The sequence below is a fragment of the Lytechinus pictus genome, chromosome 5 (assembly GCF_037042905.1).
Source record: "Lytechinus pictus isolate F3 Inbred chromosome 5, Lp3.0, whole genome shotgun sequence".
NCBI lineage: Eukaryota > Metazoa > Echinodermata > Echinoidea > Temnopleuroida > Toxopneustidae > Lytechinus > Lytechinus pictus.
Window position 1 is genome coordinate 26,937,312 of NC_087249.1, and position 21,104 is coordinate 26,958,415.

General features: G+C 35.5%; 1 protein-coding gene across 1 annotated transcript; it reads right to left on the reverse strand.

Moving 5' to 3' along the window:
* Positions 1-234: 234 nt before the first annotated feature.
* LOC129261609 (uncharacterized) lies at positions 235-19,971 on the reverse strand. Its single transcript, XM_054899664.2, has 9 exons — positions 19,699-19,971; positions 16,127-16,220; positions 12,989-13,254; positions 12,584-12,626; positions 11,680-11,881; positions 9,337-9,390; positions 4,255-4,364; positions 3,751-3,875; positions 235-419 (listed from the first exon to the last, which is right to left on the reverse strand). The coding sequence occupies exons 3-9, from the start codon at positions 13,212-13,214 to the stop codon at positions 235-237; spliced, it is 945 nt and encodes a 314-aa protein (XP_054755639.2). The 5' UTR covers positions 13,215-13,254; positions 16,127-16,220; positions 19,699-19,971.
* Between the last annotated feature and the right edge of the window lie 1,133 nt (positions 19,972-21,104).

The window sequence follows — 21,104 nt, forward strand, 5'->3', positions numbered from 1 at the left end:
CCATGTATCATTGGCGAAAGTTTATTTAGTGCAAGAAATAAAAGGAAGCAGTCCCAGTGGCTTCTTTTGTCTAAATACATGACAAAATTGGTATGTGAGAATCGATACGTAAATCTCATTTGTAACACATTATCTGATAACACCAGAGCACACTTAAAACAGATGCACCAATGAACATTTTCTCATAATAGATGGTAGTAAGACAAAGCCTATCTCTATACTTGTATCCATCAATTATTTTCCAGAAATCTCTGAAATATAATAAAGAAGCTCACCTGTTAATGCAAGTGAATGGCCACTCCCTCCAGCCACGCCCACAACGTTGCTATGGCGGGTTGTCTTGCGATGTGGTAGGAGAAGATCATCACGGCGACTTCCACAGGCTCTTCCCATACCCCACACATATAATTCACCAGTTGCTTGTAAAGAAAGAAAATAAAAGAAAGATCAGTTATGAAAAATAGAGCCAAATACATGTACTTTGCAATATAATTTCAATCTAAATATGCAAAAAATATCACATTTTAATTCATGTTAAAGAATCCAATCTGACAAAAATTGGGAATGGACTAAGTTCTTTTTCATTTTCTTTAATATTCACAATTAGCTGCAATGTTTAAAACATACAGCTTAATTTAAATGACAGATGAAAAAATTAAAATTTTAATGAATTACTTAACAGGGAATGACAGGTAGTTATGGGTACTGTAGTTAGTTATAAACTATCAAATTTGAAAAATACAGTCATAAATCACCATTTCAATATGAGAGCAAATTCTGCACCAATACAAGAAAGCCTGCAAACTGAAAGTTACAATGCGTTCCCTCAACAACAACAAAATATGGGGGCGTGCTGAAAAAAACTTTGTTCATTAAAACTACTTCAAGTTTGGAGGGATAGGATTTCACGCCTCGCCCTCGCATGCAATGGCTGGATCATGCAATGAACTCATTTGGAGGTTAGAGGGCGCTATTTGTGCTGTCGGCCAATTCAACAGCCCTTATAGGAGATAGATCGGGTTTCTTGCCGGATTCGCCATCAAAGGGCAATGTCATGAGTAACTGCCTCCTGTATAATTTCAAAGGTCATAAGCCTCTGAAAACAGGTAGTGAACTACATAAGTCTAGTCACAAGAGGGCACTCTTCAATTTGAGATGGATTCAGAAAAACAGTCATCCAGATTAAAATCCTTCATTGGGCAGATCGTCAAAATCATGGTAAAAGGCTTATTTTTCAGGATCTATAGCTTGAACCACACTTTTAGAGGAATCATACATTTCTTTTCCCATTTGTAATTTTGTTTCATATTTCAAATGTGTTGTTTATTTGGTTGTTCTTGTATTAGATGGATTTTTTAATACAAAAATTTTTAGGGGAATGTTTATTTGCCCATCAGTGTCATCTTCTTAAATCTTGAGAAAGTAATATACGCATTGCTGGAAAAAAAAATTATGACTACTGATAAACATATTCATTTCTTATCCTTCATTGAATTGGTTGACATGGTTGGTAATCATATTAATAAATTTTTTAAAATGTATAAGTTTTTGCACCTTCTTTCAATTTCAAATGATTTCTCCTCTTGTCTCAACATTTGACAACAGATGGCGCTATTCATAATACCATGATTTCAACCTTTATTCAGATTACTGTATCCTTTTCACTATGAAGAATTAACGGTATTTTACAAACATGACATATGAAGACATTTTAAACACTGGTATAACCTCTCTACATCTCTATCGTCAGGAGTCAGTTCTGGTTAATCATAATATCATAATCCTGTATTAAATCCAAATTGGCTGGCAAGGAGTTCCTTAAGTTGAAGTCCACAATACTGGCAATGATAAAACGCGATGGATAAATAGAGTCAATATAACAAGTTGAAATGTCCGTGAAGATGAAGATGATGATGTTAAACAGTCGATTTCAGCTATCCATGGGTTAAAGAATGGTCTCTAGAACCAGTTGATGGTCTTGATGAGAACTCAGAATTCCTTTCTCAATATAACTGCAAACAGTTCATTGATGGTGTGCCAATATTTCCACAGACGTTAATGTTGATTCCACAAAGAGGTGAACTATGCCCTGAAATGAAGTCTGGTATTAAACTTTGAGTTCTGATCTGACATGATCTTTGAAGAAACTGAGAGCTCATATATACATGTATATATAATTTTCCACTATACTTGAAGCTTCTAGTATTGTCTTTATGAAGAACATTCTACTTCTTTCTAGAGCAGTCCAATTCTTCATGTTCTAGAAGACTCTTGAATGACCTCAGTGATATTAACAATGTTAACAACATAGTTAATCCTATTGTCCTTTTTCACTGCCAGCAGTCTCTATTGTACATTACAGAAATACCAGACATTGCTCTGCCTCATTTCAGACATTTCAGACATTCTGAAATATTCTCTACTCACATTATCCTTAGAGAAAAAAAATAAATGAATGAATGTAATTTCTCTTACAACTCTTCTTACATACAATATATAGATTCCATTATCAGTGAAACGTATATCTAATAGTTTACATTATACGAAAAATACAAGTGAAATGAATTGGTTTCTGTTTGTATTGATGGGTTATGATAACATTTATTTACAATTGATGTTTATTTTAGTTTACAAGTATAAGTTTTTTATTTTATGTATGAAAAAATGAATATATTGTTATCTGAATAAAGGCTAAAAAGCATAATAAAAAAACTTTGATCAAATAATATTCTCACAAGCAACACAAAAGGGCCGTCTGCACCATCCCGAGTTTTCAAATTAGCGCGCTATTTCTGATGCGGCAAATTATCCCGATCTGAACAATCTCGAGATTATTTGCAATGGAGACGCAACTATCGCGCTAGTTCGTAGAATTAATCTCGAGATTGCAATCCCGAGTCAACTTGGGATTATTTGTAAAATAGCGCGCTATTTTACGGATTATTGCGCTAATTCGTAGGTGCAGACGCACTCGGGATTATTTATTCACGGCGTCAGACCATAATGCATCGATGCTTTGCTCGAGCAGGAATCGCTCTTCTTGCGATGGTGGAGAGGGGGTTTCTTGAATCTCGAGATTAATCGCGAAGAGGGCCGATCGGGCTAAAATCTCGAGATTGAGCAAACTCGGGATGGTGCAACACCGCCTAAAGTGAAACTGGCAGTAAAGATGACCCTTCTGTTTTATTTGAATCAATACCAATTCCTTATCTGTAAAAGGTCAATCATCAATGCATACAAAGTTTTTCACTAGTCAACCTTGCAAATTTCTCATAAAAAAATACTGTACATGTAGGTATAGAAATAGAAAAACATCAATGGAAATCCCAAGTCTAAATCTTTCTGTGAGTGGCAAAGCTCTAGGCACGATCGATGCTCATACTTCATGCTCTTTGATACAGATTTGGGGATATACATGTGCTTATCATCTATTTAAAACCTTGTAGAGATATCATGGTCTGCTGGATATATCTACAGATTATCAACCACAAGGTTCAGGTATCAAATCCAACTGTGGCACGAATGTCCGCAGGTAAACAGGTACTTGAAAGAATTTATTTCTAACACATTCAATATTAGCTCTTAAAGCTAAATGCCAAGGTAACAAATGTAGAGCACATTATATATAAGCAAGATATAAAACTCTCACGTCATTATCTTGTTCAAAATGTGATAACATTCTGAAACATAAATAAATGACTGTGGGCTAATAGGCAACAATATTATCTTCAACTGCAGTGATTTGCTTACCAGTGACGGCAAGCGAATGACAAGATCCAGCAGCAATACTGACAATGTTTTCAGGATCATCCAATGGCTTTGGAGATACACCTTCTGCCCTTGTTCCGTTACCCAACTGACCAAAGCTGTTGGCCCTGAAAAAGGGGGAAAACAATATTTTCTTTTTTAAACAGATTGCAACTCTTAACATGCCACCGTCACCAGTTAGCACAAAATAATACTTAAATCCAATAGAGCTGCAATTCAATTGTATTAGTTAAAGTATCAGTACTTGCTAATGATAAGGTGAAAAAATTATCCAAAGAATAACATCATGATGATGCATGTATTGTCATAGGATATCAGAAAAATCAAAGGAGCTGATAAATGAATTTTGACAATTAAATGTTGTATTTTTCTTCCCCTATATTTTGTCTAAATCAAAAAATTGGCATGAAGGGAGACCCGGGGAGACCTATCATTCATGTCCTTAATCAATCATCTTCAATGCTTTGAGTCTCTTTAAGGACCTACCCACATCCAGCTACTTGTCCCGTCTCAAACAAAAACAATGTAAACTTCTCCCCGCATGAAACCTGGACCACCTTCCGGTGCATGATGGGACGCAGAAAATGGGGTAAAACCTGTCGAAAACAAGAGAAAAGTGAAACAGAATATAATTAAACAATTATGGATACAGGAGCACAAAAATCATTAATATCCACATATGTTACATTCCACAAAGAACAATGTGTACCGGTATCCATTGAATTTGAAAACAGAATGAAACTGGTCTGATACTGTAAGCCATAAAACCCTTTAAATAATTTTGTATTATAGTTACGGTAACATTCAAAATGACATATCATTACTGTTCACATTGAGCAGATAAAGAAGAATAAGTTTGTTGCTGTATGACACATTCAAATAGAATCAAATAAATAAATTAGTGATATAACAGCCAGAAATGAAATCATGCAACGTCCATGTGTTTACGATTATAAGCTACATATATCTAAATAGATACAATGAGCATGGTGTGCAGTGTGAGGTTTATGGCTTGATTTTTGTTTATATACGGAACTTTATTGATGACAAAAAATACTATATCAAAGCTAGTACTGAAAAAGCAGGGTAATACAATGTGGTTAATTGAGTATTAGCAGAAAATGATTTACAAAGTGCATTTTTTCTTTTTTTTTTAGCAAATGAATGAATCTAAATTGTGCAAAATACATTTTGATATACATTATGCAGTTTTGAAATATAGTATGCCCAGCTGGAAGGATACAATAATATGCTTATAGGCAAGCATGTGGTGTTTTATAGAAGAATGTCCTATTATTTTGTTGGGATAATACATTGCTTTTATTTTCTGATTATTCAGCTTAAAATTGTTTTCTTAGTCAATGTACCAGGTTTTGTGATTTGAAATGAAATGTAATAAGGTTTGCTCTCCTCAAAAGAAATTCAAAATGTATTACATCATGAGAAGACAAAGGAGATCTGGGGGAAAGAGAAGGAGTAGAATTGTTTTAGACAAAGAGACTAAAGGCCACCGCACACCTTACGACCCGACTGGTCTGCGACTGGCTTGCGACTGAGTGAGGGGAGATGAATCGCAAGGTAGTCATAGGCCTCAACACCGCACACCTTGCGATCCGATCTGCGACTCACGCATGCGCTTTTTTGCCATATCATCTGAGAAAGTGCGCTTACTACTGCGTATGTGCGTTGTTTATCATATACGCGTCGTGCAACTCTACTGTCTGATTGGCTGGAAGTTGGATTGAGCTTGCGGTCCAGTCATAAGGATTCGAAATGTCAAATCCTTCCGATTTTCCTTGCGACTTGTCTCTGACCGGTCTGCGACGCTCAAGCTGACAAGAGCTGTGACGTCACATCTCCCCTCACTCAGTCGCAAGCCAGTCGCCGACCAGTCGGGTCGTAAGGTGTGCGGTGGCCTTAAGACCAACAAGTGGAATGCCTCTGGCCGTCTCACCTGCATCACGCGATTCAATATAGCAGCAGTGCTGATTTTGAAAACTACTATAACTCGCACAAGATGTTCAGTGATACTTGGTTACTCTTATTTCCACGTTTTATGAACTAGACCAATACACTTATAGAGATATGATGGCAATTCAACAAATACCCCCAACGTGGGCAAAGTTCTTTGACCTTACATGACCTTTGACCTTGATCATGTGACCTGAAACTCGCACAGGATGTTCAGTGATACTTGATTACTATTATGTCCAAGTTTTATGAACTAGACCAACACACTTTCAAATTTATGGCTGTAATTCAACAAATACCCCAATTTGGCCAAAGTTCATTGACCCTAAATGACCTTTGACCTTGATCATGTGACCTGAAACTTGCACAGGATGTTCAGTAATACTTGATTACTATTATGTCCAAGTTTCATGAATCAGATCCATAAACTTTCAAAGTTATGATGGTAATTCAACAGATACCCCCAATTCGGCCAAAGTTCATTGACCCTAAATGACCTTTGACCTTGGTCATGTGACGTGAAACTCATGCAGGATGTTCAGTGATACTTGATTAACCTTATGTATAAGTTTCATGAACTAGGTCCATATATTTTCTAAGTTATGATGACATTTCAAAAACTTAACCTTAGGTTAAGATTTTGATGTTGATTCCCCCAACATGGTCTAAGTTCATTGACCCTAAATGACCTTTGACCTTGGTCATGTGACATGAAACTCAGGCAGGATGTTCAGTAATACTTGATTAACGTTATGGCCAAGTTTCATGAACTAGGTCCATATACTTTCTAAGTTATGCTGTCATTTCAAAAACTTAACCTCAGGTTAAGATTTGGTGTTGACGCCGCCGCCGCCGCCGTCGCCGTCGCCGCCGCCGTCGGAAAAGCGGCGCCTATAGTCTCACTCTGCTATGCAGGTGAGACAACAAAAACTACAACAACAATGATGAGAATTTGCACCAATATTTTTCCTATACATAGGTCTATGGAATAAACACAAAGACAACTCACATCATGAACCATATCTGACTATTATAAATCTAGAAATTGGAGGGTAATGGCAAATCAAATATGAACATGCAATGATGAACAAATAACAAGGCAACCACCAAAACATGTCTCGTCAAGCATCGTGCATATGACAACTAATTCTTTACTTTAATTGTTTGAAAGAAAGCACAAAAAAAAGTTTTTGACTGCATAACAGATGGACGGATGATTATTGAACAACACCAAAGTGATCTCCCTCCACCTTCCCTGGTCGTGACCAAAATTGACAAAAGCCTTCACAAGAGGGCCATTCTCATTTGAAACACCGCGATGATTTGACTCACGAGCTTATCGCGATATTTCCTCCTCTCACACTGCAGCAAAACATAGCGATCTTTCTGGACCCATAGTAACATAGCGGTCTTTGGGACACAAATGCACTTGCGCAATGGATTAATTTACCAGCACCAAGCTTGCTTTGCGAATTGGCAACGCACAAAATTGTAAAACATCGTAGAATTTCAAATCATTGGATTCAAATTAGAAAACTCGTGAGCAAAACCGATGTTCCGTGCGGTCTTCATCGCAGAGTTTAATGCGATTTTTTTCTGTTCTCAATAAAATATTTAAAAAACCTGCAAGAAACTCTGCAATGATTGAATCATCGCGATGATTCAGTGCCAGTGTGAATGGTCCTACTAATAGGTTGAATTAGTATTTCCACATACAATAGTATTATGTGAATTACTACAGCATACAGTACGTACATTTATAATCTGAAAATGGGATTACATAAACTCTAACTACTACCCTATACTAAAAGTATCTCTCATAAAGTTGTCAGTATAAAAATTATGCAACAGTATTTCTTTTAGATCATATCTCATTACAGGGTCCCTAAAGTGTCAAAAAATATTTCATTGCATAAATTTTGCAATTACTTGGAAACTTATTGTACCTGTTGACCTGGGTGGTCAGATTTATTATATACCTTGCCAAAGCTGAATGCTAAAATTTAAAAAATTAAATCATGCTGCGGTGATGCATGCAGTGAAGGTGAATCTATTTGTGGCATGCAGATAAAATTGACAAACAAAATGAGTTTTATTATTATGTTTTTCATCCCATCATTGCATTCATTCAGTAGGACCAGCGCAACAGTGTGAAAAATGAATATGAAGCATCAGGGGCGTCGATCCATTTTTCAGATTGGGGGGGCAAAATCATGAATCGTTCTAAAGGCGCTCGATCACACCAAACAAACTCACCCACACACACACACAGGCCTAATTATTATATATATATATGTGAGAAAGAGACTCGGACACATATCTCACCAACAAATTAATGCGAGCGCGAAGCGCGAGCTGAAATTTTTTAGAATGCTGATCTGAAAACAGGAATGGTACCTGTTTAGGACTGTTTGTAGCAGTAACTCATGTGGAGGATACATATCTCACTACACAGATAATGCGAGTAACGAGAGCGAGCTGAAATTTCTTTATATTCTGACCTGAAAGATTCATTTTTGGTACTAATGATTAGAATGGGTATCTAAAATAACAATAGATGCGAGCGCGAAGCGCGAGCTGAAAATTTTGATATTTCGATCTGAAAAAATTGACAGGTTAATGGACGTTTTTAATAAAGAACAAGATATATATTCAACAAAAGATTATTGCAAATCGGAGTGTGAGTTCTTTTTAGGTTTAGAACTGAGAACGGGACATTCTGTTCACCTAATTAATCATGAAAAGTATGGGTTTTGGTACATAAATGATGCGAGCGCGAAGCGCGTGCTGAAAATTTTTATATTCCAATCTGAAAAACGGACATTTTGAGCACGATTTTAAATAAAGAACGAGTTGTGTATCTCAATCTCGCTTGCTGATTTCTGTGTAACACTGCAATCTTATTTTATTTTTGCACATGCATGCGGAATTATTGGGGGGGCAAAACGATATGTTTGCCCCCCCAATATTTTCATTGGTGGGGCGATCGCCCCCCCTGCCCCCCCAGGATCGACGCCTCTGTGAAGCATCATTCAATAAATATTCCACAAAACTATAACTTTGGGAGTCAACTAAAAAATATTAGTATTTAGAGTATTTTTGTTTCATTTTTACTCCTTCCATTAATTCATCCTCTATTAATCTACATTAAATAGGGATGAGGAATTAAAATGAGGGAGTATGTTTAGCAAGTAATGGTTTAGAAAATGTTTTATTTTTTCAAAAGTAGAAAAAGGCAAAAAGCTGTAACATGCTCTTTAAATTATGATTTTAACTATGAATCTGAAACAAGTTAAAATCTTATATTTTGATTTTAAAAGATATTCTGATTCTTTTTCCTTGGCATGTTCTTTGTCTATTCTTATCAAAATCAATATCACAACAGAATTCTGATATAATATGACAACATTTGAGTCCAATATGTTAGCATTCCCAGCCATATAATAATGTGCTGCTGTGGTTTGGGGCAGGGTAAACTAATCATTAAAAGTGCATTTTCCGTGGGCTGGCAGGTGGAGTAAGGTGATGGACTTGGGTGTGGCTAAATAAGGCGTGTCATTTTCTGGATATGATAATAGGTGAGGGGTGGGGCGGTACCTCCACTGGACCTTCCCTTCCTGATAGCTCATCTTTAAGACGCCGTTTCATGACCTGTTTAGTAAGTAAATTCTATGAATATTAATAGCAATTAATAGTACTGAAAAATAAATCATTTATAGTTCATTTCAATTTAAAAAAAGCGTTGAAAAAAAATAATTTTCCAGTATATTTCAAAACATTACAATATTGTACATAACTCACCACAAATTAATTCAATTCAAATCACCCAGTTGACCATATTGATGTTTTTCAAGACATGATTGAAATGATTGTGTACAAATTGAACTTGAAGATACTACACTTTCAAGACTACATATGTTCATTTTGTTGTTGCCACTAAATAAAACATTATTTTCAGTTATTCATTTATTTAACGAAGGACTTTCACAGCATTCTGATCAGGAAGGTTAGAAGGAGATACATTTACTCAATGATCTTATGAAAATCGATTCAAAGAAATATAGAATATAACAAAATCTTTTGCATGTGCAATTATAATGGTATATTACTATTTAGGTACATGTAAGAAGGCTACAATCTATGGGAATTATTTTCCCTTCTGTCAATCTGGTAATCACAGACAGAAAAACTACATTTTAAACATCTCTTTTATCTCTTGCAAAAAGAACACTGACTAAATTACAAGCTGAGATCTCAATTTCAAAGAAGATTCGATATATTGAAAATTTAAGCCTAAATCTGTGTCTTTCAAAAATAACCCCATGTCAGATCAAAATTGAAAACTTTTTTCTAATTCCAGCAACTTGAATATGAAAAAAGAAAAAAAAACGATAAAACTGTAGTTACTTTATAGGAATTTCCAAGTGCATGGCATACTCCATCAGATAAAATTTGTTTGATTTAGAACTAATTGGTGTCAATATCAGTAATCAGGCTAATATGTGCATCTCTGGTAAACACTTTAGAAAAGAATAAACACAATAGAGAAGTGGAAGCACATACAGATAAGGGTAGATTAAGAAGATGGGATGACTAACTACATGTATGCATTTAATAATAACACATCACTCTTTTACATTTTGTCAGCTAATGAACAAGAGAGATTTCATACAATACATCTACATTTCTTTCTAAATTTCTCCCAACACCCAACATCCCTTCCACAAAAATGTTTGTGGAATTGTTCTAAAAAAGTATGATTTGGCGTTTATATCTGCTGACCATTTACATGTAAATCAATATTTTTTTAAAGGAATATGAAACATATTACATGTATATCCAGGCAATGTACACATACATGTACATATATATAAAAATGTACATGCATTATCCTATCATTCACAAAAATGTGAAGAAATAATGCAGGAAAAAAATCTAATAGTAAACTGTACTTTATTGTTAGACAATGGCACACTATAGAACTGCAGAAAAAGATCGACAATTTACTTTTAAAAAAACTAAGAATACAGTGTATATTTAAATTGTTTCTGTCTCACAAGTAAAAATCAGCCTGATAGAAGAACTGACAAAAAAATAAATGAAGGTTTGAACAACATTTATTTATAAACAGAAGCAATTTTTCGACTTCTTTCTATTTTCACTAATGCATTCACCAATCTTATCATGCAATAAAAACTGTAAACTTTGTCAATTTTACACGTATTGTTCAAGTACCCTTGTCTGATTAGGGTCATAATGAATCTATTGCTCTTGATCAAATTCTGATCTCAAGAAGAAAAAAATCCCTTTAGCATATCTATCATTCAAATGAGCACATCACCATTTTCACTCTAATTGGTTTGTATGCACTTGTATTATCATTTCGAATTCCCTTAATTAGATGCCTTGAATACTTGTGTGAAATGGCCCTTCATGTATATCATCATATCGTGGTATTAGTCGGGACCAGTCATGATCAATTTATGAGCTCAAAGGTGAAAAATAGGCATTAATTTTTGCAAAATACACAGATGAAGTGAACAATTTGTATTTTGTGTAAATATTGTATCAAAGGTCTTTTAAGATGTTGCATTGTCCTTTCTTTACTCTTTAATTTTTGCACTTTGTGAACTTCTATGCTTTGCCTGAATTTGGCCATTTAATTCTGTTGGAACTGTTTTTTTTTTTAGTAATACATGCTAACTAATTCAGTGAAATTTGAAGGAATGTAACAATTGTAACCTCAACAAAGTGCTATCATGTAATACAAAAGTAATCCAAATCTGTTTTTTTTAATGGAGAAGAAAATAATCTTCAAACTGTACACTGGATGACCAAATGGGCAAACAAGCTATTGCACCTTCTGAATATAATAGACATTTCCCAACACAGTAACAAACTACACTAAGCCTTATCAAACACCTTATTTCAAACATTTACCTGATTTTCTTTATAGTTCTTGATTCGGAAGTCGTATCCCAGCTGGGCGTAGAAATTGTTCCCACAGCTGTAGGCGCGGCCATTCTCCAACCAGACTACTGTGTGCCGGCTACCACAGGCCACACCCGCTACAGTTGAATCATGAGGGCCCAGTCGTAATCTCTGAGGGCTGGTGTGGGTTGCTTTGTCCCCACAACCAAGTCTGAAAAAAAAATTGACAAATGAGTAATAATGCATGCAGTATGTTGACATTCTCAAAAAAATATCACAAAATTACAAGTGCAATCTATCTATTCATTTCATTGAATGGTTTATTGAAGAATACTGAAAAAGCAGCCAAAGGCCTTGATTGCATCCAGTTTACTTGTTTTATAAAATACACCGAACATACAACTAGCATCATATTGGCAATGATTACCCAAAGCTAGTGATTTCAAGCATTGAAAAGGGCTCATTGCTCAGTTTCTATATCAAAACTCATTTCCCTTAAAGGAACCAGAGAAGGAACCCCCCCTCAGGAATTATTATGCAACCATGACAACCACTGTCATATATTTATCAGAACACTTTAAGGTTGAACTTCTTTAGCCTCTAAAGTTGAAAAACATTTAAAATATACATCTTTGACAAAATTAAAGGTACTGAATATATTTGTAAAACAAACTCTTCCAGTGCCCGTTGCAGAAAGTGTTGCAATCAAACGCAACTCTAAATATCACGTGCAACTTCATTTTCAACCAATCAACAGCACACATTTGTGACTTGCGATTGATATTTGGACTTGCATTTAAACTACATGTAATTCTTTCTGCAACGGGACCCAGCTGGTCCATTCTGATAAAGATACTAAATTCATAAAGAAACCAAATTCGATTTCTATCTTCCATTGGTAACAAATACTTACTGTCCACTGTTGCCATTTCCCCAGGTCAGTATTTCATCCTTGTCTGAAATGTAAGGAATGAAAAGAAAAAAACTATTATAGAAGTATTGTCCTTGATTTAAAAAAAAGGAGACCTATTAATATTATAACATTGAAGAAAAAAATTCACTGGCAAATAAAGGTATATCATGTATTCACGCAACAGAATTTTGAAAAATAAGTAATATTTAATATTCAGTCAAAATCATACATAAAACATCACAAATACTAAGTTAGAAAAAAAAAAAAAATCAAGCACCAATTTGTGAAAAGCAGGATATTGCATGAAAAATTTGTAATATTTACAATATGACAGAGAGTCAGAGAGCGTTAGAGGTGCTATGGTCAAGTTAACCCCCCCCCCCCAAAAAAAAAAAAAAACTATACCTGTGACAACAGCTGTATGGCTTGCCCCGCATGAAATATGTTTGATGCGGTGTGATCTATTTGCTGAATCCACATGATCCACGAGAGCATCCTCCGAACTAACATTCTCACCAGATCCACCATGGCCATGCTGACCAAACTCACCACAACCCCAGGACAGCAACTGACCTTCTTGGTTCAGGTCAGTGACCTTCGACATGGAGGTCAGGTCAGTCAAATCGTCCATGTCGTTAAGATGAGATGAACCCTCTATTTCTTAATACATTCTGCAAAGTAAATTACAAGTGATATGAATGTTCTACATATTGTAAATTCAAGATATTATATGTATTTCAGTTTCAACCAAACATTATTGCAAAATTTTCGTCTTGCTGTCATAAAATCTAGTTCCAAAAATTTGGTATGACTACGATGTTGAGCTTAATAGAGTACTGAATTTGCAGCAAATCATTCAGTTTTTTTCAATTACATATAAAAAGGAGGAATTCACAACATCATTTTATAGACTACCCTTTATAGCATTCAAGCATCGAATATCAATATGCTATGCATACATGTACCTGTAGCCCAGAAAAACGGTCTCATACTGTCTCCTCAATTCTGAAAAGTGTGTAAGCATACATGTAGGCCTATGTTAATGCAAGAAGTAAAAATCCCCCCTTCCCCAGCTATGTGAATACTTTTATCACATATGAGTAGTATTAACAGTTGCAGCTACAAGTGACAATTCTTATGTAGAATAACAATGTCAAAATCAATAATTATAGTAAACTGGACAAAAGAGAAAAAATTGTACATCAATATACCTTGCTTTGACAAATCTTCAAGGGTATGATATTATTTCAGATAGTAGCCACGACAGGTGACTGCCATTAATTCAATGCAAATCAACACCTGCTACGGTATTCACTCTATATCGAGTGCAAAAATGTTGGTGATTCCAATCTTTGATGTCTTGATTCATTCATTTGTGCTTGGGTGATTTTGGGTAAATCACAACAGTAAAGAAAAAAATCAATAAAAAAAAGAAGTAAAGAATATGCCTGACAAAAGTATATCATTCCTTCATACATGTACCTTTTTAAAGTTCTACGAGAAATACTTCAGACTAGATATAACAAAGACAACAAGAATTGTGCAATGTTTTGTATATACAATTACACTATCCCTATAGCTAGATGTACACATATTAATTGTACGCTCAAGAAACACAGAATGTGTGATACAGTACAATTCTGCATGGATGGGCAGCCTTGATTAAAACACTAATGTTTGCTTATCAAATTTACTAGACAAATATATCCATTACACCCTGGACTACCAATTAATGACAAGATTACGTAACCAATCCAACATCTTGTACACAGACAAAGTTCAACCTCAGACAGACATTAATCACATATTCACATTAATGCTGAGCATTTAGAGACAGTGATTTTCCGTTTCAAATAATTGTCTTTTCCGTCCCTAAACTCTGTAATTCCGTTTCAACTCGATCTAAAAATCTAAAATCTAATATTTCACTTATGGTATAATAAATGCCCATTTCCAAAATTTCTCTAAGGAAAAAAAGTAGGAGAGTAAAGTCTCCAGTTTTCTAGGGTTTTCTTTTCTTTATTAAAGGCAAAATTAATGACTTGTAGGAAACAAGAAATTAGCCAAATGATTAGTGAAAATGATTCTTAGAAATACTCAAATTTTCATTAAAAACACATTGCTCACATGAAAACAGGTATAATCAGCAGATTTTCTTCTGATCTACGGATCTGTTTATTTTGATTTTGCTTTTATTAGTATTCATGATCTTTTCTGTATTTTTTGTAAATAAACTTGTTCTACTTTTAGCCCTTAAAAATTGTGTTTTCTGTGAAATTCCTTTAATCTGTATTCTTCCTGATCTGTGAAATTTGTCGGTTTCCCATATCACAGAAAACTCAGGTCTTTTCATTAAGGTTCAATAAAAAGGATGATTTGGAACAATCTTCTGTTCATTCCAATTATTGAACCCTGATTAAAAAAAAATCCCCATTCAACAATATTAATTCTTCCCCTGAAAGTTATTACATACACCTGGCTAAAATACTAAACAGCGGAGGAAAACTAACAAGGGGACTCTGTGTGAATTTGCCCCTAAAATACCTACCAAAACCCTAGAAAACTTGGGACTCTTTGAAAGTAGAAAATCAGATTAAGTTGATTAATAGAACACAAAATTAGAATACAATTCATTTAAAGAAAAATAATATGTACTAAAAATTATGTATGTATTTGAGACATCTAAAGCTCAATATTTCATGGCAAGCGATTCAATGAAGTCTAGCCTGATGATTTATGGATATTGATTTTTCATTGGGCAGTTCAAGTTGCTCCTGTTTTTTAAGATATGGTACCCATGGAAACAGCCCAATAAACTTGAGTATACACATGACTAAAAGTGCTCCTTAGGCCATGGAAATCAATGAAATATTAATTTGCAATACTAACATGCTCCTCAGTTGGCCTGATCAAACATTCCCTTCAAACTCTATTGTTTATGTATTTGTTTTTCAGTGGCTGTAAGCTCTTTGTTATGGATAACAGTTTTTAAAGATTAAAATCTACACAATGTTTCATTGATATTTAAAGTTGGAGAGTGGAAAGAAAAAAGAGGAGATAAAGAAGAGGGAGAACTATGGTATTGGTAAGGGAATATAAAGAAGAAGAGTAGGAGGAGGAGGGGAAAGGAGAAGAAGGAGGAGGAGGAAAAGAAGAAGGAGGAGGATAAGGAGGATGAAAAGAAGAAGAAGAAACAGGAGAAGAAGAATCAGGAGGAGGAGGAGGAGAAGAAGGAGAAGAATGAGGAAAAGAAGAAGAAAAAAAAAGAAGGAGGGAAAGGAGGAGGAGGAGGAAAAGAAGAAGAAAAAGAAGAAGAAACAGAAGGAGAATAAGAAGAAAAAGAAGAAGAAACAGAAGGAGAAGATGAAGAAAAAAAACAAAGAGGTAGAAAGAAAGAAAGCAAAAACTAGAAGATGATGGCAACGGATGTAAGTTTGAACAATTAACAATGTTAAGAAAATTTATAGTTCAAATATGCATAGATGTGACTGAACCCCTAGTAAATAATTACGACTTGGATACTGTACATGTAATGATACATACCTGACGCAGTGAGATACGATCCTTCTTCATGATGTGGTCTTACTGCTTTACACATTAACCAGATTTATTCAAGTATACGATTGAGTGAATTCACCTGTGAAATAAATATTATAAAATCAAAAATTAAATAGGGCAAAAAATAACATTAACAGACCTACTGTAAACTGTTTTTTTATTTAAACTTAAAGACATCATAAAACGTGACTTGTCAAATCATGTGTATAAAAGTGGAAATGGAATTCATTAGAATGATTTGGGTTCTACATGTACAATGGAAAAATATGCGTCTGATGGCCTGAAATGGTAGATTTCTTATCAATTCAACCATTCTAAATTTCCAAAAGAATGATTTTAAACCGAATTAGCAAACTCTCATTTATAGTTTTGTGCATAACAATATTATTTTCAACTTTAATGATTTATTTAAAGGGCAAGGTCACCCTGAAGAAAAGTTTGTTGTAGAAATAGCAGAAAAAATAATGAAAAATAATGGTGAATGTTTGACAAAAATCCAGTAAAGATTAAGAAAGTTATAAGAATTTTAAGTTTTGGGTTTGTGAAGTCATAAACGAGCAGCTGCCCCATATATGTTATGTAATTAATATAACATGCATAAATCTCAATTTTTCAATGGTTCATGATTTTTTTGTTCTTTTTAGGAACAGGTGTGAAATGATTTGTCTATTGATATACTGAAGGTACAGTAAAAACCATTTTCAAATTTTCTGAGAAAATGGCACTTCATTCATTGTTTACCATACGATATATAGGAAAGCTGCTCGCATATGACGTCGCAAGTCAAATAATCAAAATTCTAATAACTTTTTTTATTTTTTGATGGATTTTTCTCATATCTTCGCGAATATTTTTTTGGCTATATTTAGAGTAAACTTTTTGTTGGGGTGAACTTCCCCTTGAGGATGATCATTCTTGAGGTACTTTTCATACCAACCCTTCTGTCACCCCAAAGCCTTGGCCATGAGGTTATACATGTACATGTAGAAGGGCCGGCATAAAAACCACATACGGAGTGACGATTTATTTGTTTTATATCGTCCATCGTTAATCACCCTACCCTAGAGCCTTGGATACATTATCAATTTCAGGACCGTGAAATGTAACTCTAATCCAAGTTGATTCGCTATTTATCACTTTGTAAATTAAAGAAGCTACACTGCCGCTGGTAACAACCAAGGGGCAGGGGCCGCAGAAGCGGGGGGGGGGGCACTTTTTTCCAAAACCGTGTACAAAAACATAAAAATTACCAAATGATTTTTTGCATGGTCAGCCCCCCCCCCCCACTTTTGGCTCAGCCCCCCCACTTTGAAAGCCGTTCCGCGGCCCCTGGGTGGTACAGGCATGGCCAGTGTCATGGCTACGTGTAAGTGACCAAACAGTACCAGCATGGCAGCAAGCTCGAGCAGCTAGCTGCGTGCAGAGCAATATAACTCGATGCCCTGACCTCACGGATAACGTGTTCCATCACAGGGATCGATAGAAGAAATTCAAAGCAAGTCAAAACCCTTTTGGTAGACTGAATTGCACCACGTCACACAATGTAGTTTTGACAAATCAGTGATTACAATCTTAGTATGAGGTCAGCGTTCAGTCTATGTAGTATAGTGAAGCCAACATACTTCAGCAGAACAGAACTACAGCAATTGTATTACAGACAGTTTCATCCATACTCAACATACAAGTGATGTTCGTGCAGGCTCCACTTCACTTAACTACCACTACACTTCGCTCCACCTACCCGGACATCGAGGTTCAAAAGTCGCTGATACTCCGAGCGGCAGAGGTGGGAAATTATTGTAAAAATCCTACACCGAAACTAGTTTAAAAGAATAAGAAGCTTAATTTCTTACTTTACATCCTAATTTCACTCCATATCCATCCTCCGGTTAGCCTCATAATTGGTGATTAAGAGCCAACATAGAGTTCCTCACACGTATAAATAATTCATCTGAGCTCGGACCCTCGCGCATATCGATGTTTTGAAATCGGCAGCGAATTATTTCTACGTGTGAGGAACTCGATGTTGGCTCTAAATCACCAATTTTGAGGCTAACCAGAGGATGGATATGGAGTGAAATTAGGATGAAAAGTAAGAAATTAAAGGGATGATAATAATAAAGTTATTAAAGTTTAAAGTTCAGCAATATCTTGTGAAAACAATCGTCATGAATATTCATTAGGCGGGCTGATGATGTCACATCTCCACTTTCTGTTTTATGTTATTACATAAAATCATATTTTTTTCATTATTTCATACTTTTGTGAATAATAAGTTGCAGCAGTAAATATCTATTGCACTAAATCAGTTGTCAATCCAATTATTCTAGTTCTTGGAGGAAAAATTTTTAATAAACCTAATTTCATATACTAGTAATAAAATACAAAAGAACAAGTGGGGATGTGACATCATCAGCCCACCTAATGAATATTCATGACGACTGTTTTCACAAAATATTGCTAAACTTTAAAATTCAATAACTTTGTTATTCGATTTTGATGAAATTTTCTGCATTTTGCTCAGTGAATTCTACTCTATTTATTAAGCTATGAATACTTTCAGCCTGGACCATCCCTTTAAGCTTCTTATTCTTTTTAAGCTAGTTTCGGTATGTAGGATTTTTACAATAAATATGCATTTTTTTCCCCACCTTTGGCTTTGCCACTCGGAGTATCAGAGCGAGTTTTGGACCTTGATGTTCGGGAAAGTGGAGCATACGTGGTGTAGCGGTAGTGAAGTGGAGTGTAGACCAAAGCTTCGGTCTCTGTTATATTGGTTGTTCTGCTGAACTCTGTTGTTGGCTCCACTCACCAATTATACAGACCGAAGTTCTAACTCGATCTATACAGGGACTCAATGGCCGTATGTTTATGTTAAGTTCGGATAAACCAGCTACATGTACCAGGGAAGTGGGAGTTGCGCGACAGCCGAAGTCACTGTTTTTTGTCCTTTTAAGTTGATTTTTTCCTGTTTTGGTGCATTTCAGGCCAAAACGGAATAATAATCTTCATTTTGGTCCAGTTCTTTTTATATATTTTTGTGAAATAGAGACAAAAATCAATGAGCCCCGTCGGGGGGATTTTGCATTGTTAACCCCCTAATGGCGGCTGCGCGATCGCGAGCCGTCTGTGTACGAGAAAAAAACGGCTGCCAGATGTTGAAGTGGAGTGGAGCCTGCACAAACATCACTTGAGGTATACTCAACACTAACACTACAGTGAGATTTGGTAGTCTGAATACTAATTTTACAATACATGTAATACTTTATAAATAACATCAAAATGAAATAGTATGCCACATGGACATGGTTGATCTGTCTTCAACTAGCGAGTTAAGTGTTTATTTTCTGAATTCCGTTATGACAACATAAACGTTAATAACGTTAATCATGATCATTGACAATCTGTGCGTACACGAAATCTTCATCTGAACTGGACAGTCTTCGTGCGGGGAGGAGGCGGGCAAGATTGCACCAACTATGCTGATCATACACAGGTGAATCAAGAGGGGGCGAGGGGTACGGCACGCCGGTGTGGACTGGAAAATAAACACTTACAAAATAAGGCCTTGTTTTCGATGAACAAAACAACATCAAACGTCTTTCGTTTCAGATTCCAAGACAAATACCTTTTCCCGAACTTGAGTGGCAAGAAAGCGACAAAAACTAACGTTACACATTTAATTATTCCTCGATCTTCTTTCCCTACTCCTCCACACGCAGAGTTCTTGAGGAGCGTTCGTGGTTACCACCGATCCCAGGTACCGGTACTGGTATAGTGCACTGCACTGGCTACTGGTATCAGTATGTACCGGTACATACATCATGTACCAATTTCCCCCCACAGAATCTCCTCACCATGGACCTGGGAAGCGCGGGTGCTGGGGGTGCTTCAAATTTCTTTGGACCAAAACGACCTTCATTTTGTAGTGAACCCCCTTTTTTTACTTGTCAAATTTACTTCCCTGCTTAGCTCCCCCAATAAATCCGGAAGTGCAAAAATAATATAAAATTGTAATGGTTACACACAAATCGGCAAATTAACAAAATAACAATATAAAATTTGGTTTCTAAATCTATAGTACAGTACAAAATCATGATTTCTCCTCTATCATTGGAACGTTTGTTAAATTACACGGGAATTTCAATATGTATATGCAAAACAAATACTCTGCCCATGAATAAACAAGAAAATGTCTAACCTTTTTTTCAAAGGCGGATGCAGGCGGATCCAGGTGAGTTATGATATTATTAATTCAAACAAACTACACTTAAAATCCCGGTTAAAATCTCCTTTTCATGACAGCTTATCAAAAATTTCGGCTAGCGATTTGTGCGCTTGCATGCATGCATTAACTGTTTAACATATATTAACCCTTTGATCCTATTTAGAACTATAAAAGTGCTTAAAATGTCCAGTTTTCAGGCCTTAATTTCAACAAATTTCGCACTCTCATTCCCGGGTTCTCATTAGGCTTATTAGATTAATAAATAAGATAATAACATATTCATGAATTCTTAATATTCAAATCTCCCTTTTTTTCAGAATGGAATGTCGACAAGTTTCATCTCTAACATAGAAAGAGGAATAAGAAAATAGTTATAATTTTCATATGATGACAAAATATCCTTAGCAGTAATTATCTAGTTACATACGCATCTTGCTCAGGATCTTAAACATTGCCCAGAATGTTCAATTTTCAGACCGGGCAAAATGCATAAAATTTCAACAAAAAATTAGCTTGCCCTTCGCGCTCGCACTATTCAAATAGGGCCCATGAGATTATTACATGTTGTTTCATAAGAATAAAGCTAAAAAGTGAGCGTAATGACTATACCCCTTCAAAGAAACAAACAAAAACTTTGAGCCGCCGATCGGGTAAAATATGGGTGAAAATGTTTTCGGGGCCCCCATATTGGCGAAAGCTGGATCCACCCCTGAATGTTTAATATGTGTGTGCGTG